This window comes from Pteropus vampyrus, unplaced genomic scaffold (assembly GCF_000151845.1).
Source record: "Pteropus vampyrus isolate Shadow unplaced genomic scaffold, Pvam_2.0 Scaffold526, whole genome shotgun sequence".
In the NCBI taxonomy this organism is placed as follows: domain Eukaryota; kingdom Metazoa; phylum Chordata; class Mammalia; order Chiroptera; family Pteropodidae; genus Pteropus; species Pteropus vampyrus.
The window spans coordinates 329366-334256 of record NW_011889307.1 but is presented as its reverse complement, the minus strand read 5'-3'; the positions used below and the strand labels follow the sequence as shown (position 1 = coordinate 334256).

Genomic DNA, 4891 nt, shown 5'->3' with positions numbered 1-4891 from the left:
TAGATTATGAAAGTTTTCTGTCATTATTTTTTGAAATAGGTTTTCAATTCCTTGCTCTCTTTCTTTTCTTTCTGATATCCCTATGATGAGATTGTTGGTAAGCCTGATGTTGTACCAGAGGCCCCTTAAACTATCCTCATTTTTTTTTTTTGGATTCTTTTTTCTTGTTGTTCTGATTGGATGTTTTCTGCTACCTTACCTTCTAAATCACTGATTCAATCCTCTGTTTCACATAATCTATTGTTAATTCCTCCTAAGATATTCTTCATTTCAGTTATTCTGTTCTTCGTTTCTGATAGGTTCTTTTTTATGTTTTCTATCTCTACTTTTATGTTGTTGTTTTTTTTTTAATCTCTTTGTTAAAGTTGTCACTGAGTTCATCTACTCTTCCCCTAAGTTCATTGAGTATCCATATAAAAAGTGTTTTGAACTTTGCATCTGGTAGATTGCTCATCTCCATTTTGTTTAGTTCTTTTTCTGGAGCTTTACTCTGTTCTTTCATTTGAGACATGTTTCTTTGTCTTCTCAGTTTGGCTGCCTACTTGTGTTTGTTCTATGTATTAGGTAGCGCTGCTATATCTCCCGGTCTTAGTAGAGTGGCCTTTTGTAGTAGGTGTGCTGTCGGGCCCAGTAGCACAGTCTTCCCTGGTCACCTGAGCCAAGTGATCTAGGTATGTCCCTTGTTTGTGTTTTTTGTGCCCTCCTATTGTAGTTGAGCCTTGGTTGCTGTTTGTTTATCAACGGGAGGGATTGATCCTCAGGCTGATTGATTGTGATGACTGTTCATGACCAGCGGAGAAGCCGTTGTACAGGGGCTGACTTTACAGAACAGGATTTGCTTTAGCAGGGCTCTGGTGCCTGCTCTGTCTGTCCTTTGGGTGTGTTGTCTTCAAATATGACCTTGGGTGGTGCTCTGGCTCAGACCAAGCCAGCCACCAGGCATGCCCTGCCTGGGGCCACCTGCACGAGCCACCAAGCAACCCACAGATAGCCACCACCCACACTGGACTTGGAAGTGCTTCAAGAGGCCAAGCCACAAACCGAGGCCAGCTGCCCCTAGTGCTGGGCTTGGGGCTGTTCAGCAAGAAATACGGGGCATGCAGAGGCCAGATGCTGCTTGTTTAAGTTTCGTGAACCTTAGAGATTTTAGGAAAGTTTGCAGAATGAGCCAAGACAGGCCATTTGTATGGAAAATTCACTGGAGGCAGCTTGAGTGGGCCTGCATGTTGGGAGGGGCAGAGTCTTAGGGAATCACCAGGGTAGTGTGACCAGTGTTAGCTACATTACCAGAGACCTAGATATGGAGGCCAACTGGATCTGCAGGCTGGGCCGGGGAGGGCTCAACAAGGGAACAATGCCCTCTGCCAGCACTTCTGTCTGGGAGAAAGCTGCCCCTCCAGCCCTTTCCCCGAAGCCAGACAACTTAGTTCTTCTCCTTGTGTCCCTGGCATCTTTTGAGCTGCTGTTCCAGAGCTGGAGCTCAGAACAAGTGAATCTGTCAGTGAGTAAGTCCACATGTGAGTTCCTTAAGAGGAATGTCTATGACTTTGGGCATCCTTTGTCTCACTCAGCCACAATCTCTGCTGGTTTTCACAGCCAGAAGTTGTGGGGACCTCTCTTCTTGGTATTGGAACCCTGGGCTGGGGAGCCTGTTGTGGGACTGGGACCCCTTGCTCTTCTGGGGTGCCCTCCACAGCTGAGAAATTTCTCCCAGTTCTCGACTGACACACATGAGTGTGAGACCAGCCTGTTTCACATCTCTGCCCCTCCTACTAGTCTTGAGGTGGCCTCTTCTATGTGTACAGTAGTAGGACTTTGGTTCAGATGACTCCCAATAATGGCTATTCTGTAGTTTAGTTGTAATTTTGATGTGATTGTGAGAGAAGGCAAACACAGCATTTACTTACTCTGCCATCTTGACCAAAAGCCAACACTTTCTATTAAATGATGAAGAAAAAGGGTTTTCCATCTTCATACTCTGTATAATGTTTTCAAAACTTTTAAGAATATTTTAAACTCAACTTTATCCTCACATGTCTGAAAAATTTTCCCATTTTTGTCAGTTATTGCTTCTAAATATGTGGGAGAAAGAAAAGACATTTCAGGAGACATTTCATAAGCACTCTTTTGGTTGTTAAAAAGTCATAATTTCCATGATTGTTTTCCTCTTAGCCTGAGAATTGACAAATGATTAAAGATTACATCTTCAATCACATAAACTTTTTAATCTACAAACCCAAAGTATTTTGGCAGTGTTTATTGGCCCTAATTCTGTCTCAGAACTCATCATTGCTTCATGGACTTTGAATCTTTTTCCTTGCTTTACCGCTTAATGTCTGACTTTTTGATGGATATTATTACAAAATATATCCCTCATTTCACTTTTCTCTAGTTATCTTCTCATTACTCAGTCTTTTAAAGCATTCTAATTCTTCATCTTCACTGGAGTGCATGTACAAGGGGATGCCAAACTTTTATGCTGCCAGTGTTTGAACTCCCCCTCTATGGGGTGTGGGGCTGCTTCGCAGTTGTTGACTTTCTTCATCACTTTCTCTCTTTTGCTGGCTTTTGCACTCGGCTTCTGTTCCCTGTACTGTCTCTGAATCACTCAAAAGGTTTGGCCAAACTTCCAGCTGGCACATATGTTGCTTCCCTTCAACTACTTCTTTAGACATCATTTTGATGCACTATATCTGATGGCCTCTTTCTGGAGACGATGAGTAAACTCGTACTTGTTTTATCATCCATGTCTTGCAGGCTGACATAAAAATTTAGAACTATATCTTCTGGGAAAATGATTCCATTTACATTTAAAATTTTGAAAATTTGTTTTGAAATATTTTAAAATACTTTGTTTTCTGTTAAGTACATGACTATGTTCTACACTGAGTAAAGGTAGAAATTTTTCATTATTGCACATTGTAAAGCATTTTCACTTCTCTTTTGGTGGCATTATGAACATTGTTGAAATCTTTTTCTTATCTTGAAATAAAAGAGAATAAAATTATTTAAAATTATAAAATCCTGTCATTTTGTAATTGCTGAACTCTTTATCCTTCTTGGCATATAAGTCATTTAAACATTTAAATAGTCATTGTATTTTTATTCTTATAGTGTTATTAAAAGAGAAAAACTTTCTAAAGAATTGAGTAAATCATTGATTTAACAAATATTTATCAAGTGCTTACTTTGGTACCTGAGAATAAAGGCAATGAGTAAAATAGCAAAACCATAGTGGAAATCTTGGTCCCAGAGAAGAATCATTTGTCCTATTACTAATTTCTTCCAAAGTCTTTTTTTTCCCCTTATGCTTCTTAGCTCACTGACTAAAATTCTTGTCCTGAGTCTCTTTTGGTTTGATGGATAGAAGTAGAAGTGTAAGACTGGGGTTTGGCAACTCATTTTTATCTATTCATGATCAATAGGCCAAACTTAAAGACCTAATTAATGGGGTTGCATCTCATTGTTTTTAATCCCTGTTCTGCTTGTTACTTTTTAGTTATTGAACCTCCCTCAAATTTGATTGCCACGGAAGTTTCATCAAAATATGTTAAGCTAAGTTGGACTCCATCTCCTAGCCCGGTGACTGGCTATAAAATCCTTCTTACTCCAATGACTACTGGAAGCCGACAGCATGCTCTGAGTGTGGGGCCTCAGACGACTACGCTCAGTGTTCGTGACCTCTCAGCAGACACAGAATACCAGATCAGTGTTTCTGCCATGAAGGGATTGACATCTAGTGAACCTGTTTCAATAATGGAGAAGACGCAACCAATGAAAGTTCAAGTGGGTAAGTTAATAGGTGGATCATTGCATTTGGAATATGTGAAGGTCCATTTGATAGTATGTCGTACTGGTTCAGATTTAGTTTTAAAGAAAATATTTGCGATAGTTTTCTTTCTTTCTTAAAGAAGCATGCTTACTAAGAAAACCAGATAGCTATATTTTAATGATTAATTCATATTTGTTGAACTTTAATGGGTTTTCTTTCCTTTTACAGAATGCTCACGTGGTGTGGATATAAAAGCTGATATTGTGTTTTTGGTTGATGGTTCCTATAGCATCGGGATTGCCAACTTTGTTAAAGTTAGAGCCTTTTTGGAAGTTCTCATAAAAAGTTTTGAGATTTCACCAAACAGAGTACAGATAAGTCTTGTCCAGTATAGCCGGGATCCTCATACTGAGTTTACTTTGGAAAAATTCACCAAAGTTGAAGATATAATTGAAGCAATAAATACCTTCCCCTACAGAGGAGGATCTACAAACACTGGAAAAGCAATGACTTATGTCAGAGAGAAAATATTTGTGCCTAGCAAGGGCTCAAGAAGCAATGTACCAAAGGTCATGATTCTTATCACTGATGGGAAATCTTCGGATGCTTTCAGAGATCCTGCTATAAAACTAAGGAATTCAGATGTTGAAATCTTTGCAGTTGGTGTGAAAGATGCTGTTCGCTCAGAATTAGAAGCTATTGCCTCTCCTCCTGCTGAAACACATGTATTCACAGTGGAAGATTTTGATGCTTTTCAGAGGATATCTTTTGAACTCACACAGTCTATCTGCCTTAGAATTGAGCAAGAATTGGCAGCTATAAAGAAAAAAGGTCAGTAGTCTTTGTAGAGTAAAAGTTATCTCTTTATGAATAAAGAATTTTTGGTTCTAAAATTGTGGATAATATCCTTCTTCAATTATTTTTTTTAATATACAGAAAAAGATAACTTTCCTATGTTATTGAAAACTATTAAACTTAGTTTAGTTAGCCCTGAGATATGACTTCCTCCCAGCCATTTATGCTTTATAGAGTCATGAGGTGTTTTTAATACTAGATCTTCAAGCAGCTTTATCATACCTATTTGTCATACCCAAGTGAATAACCATTCATTGAATGTCT

General features: G+C 38.9%; 1 protein-coding gene across 1 annotated transcript in view; it reads left to right on the top strand.

Annotated features, from left to right (window-relative positions):
- COL12A1 (collagen type XII alpha 1 chain) overlaps positions 1 to 4891 on the top strand; it is a 115057-nt gene that overhangs the window by 18185 nt on the left and 91981 nt on the right. The window contains exons 9-10 of the mRNA XM_023525102.1: positions 3500 to 3790; positions 4001 to 4610. Of these exons, the coding sequence (XP_023380870.1) occupies positions 3500 to 3790; positions 4001 to 4610 (901 nt within the window). The remainder of the gene's footprint in view (positions 1 to 3499; positions 3791 to 4000; positions 4611 to 4891) is intronic.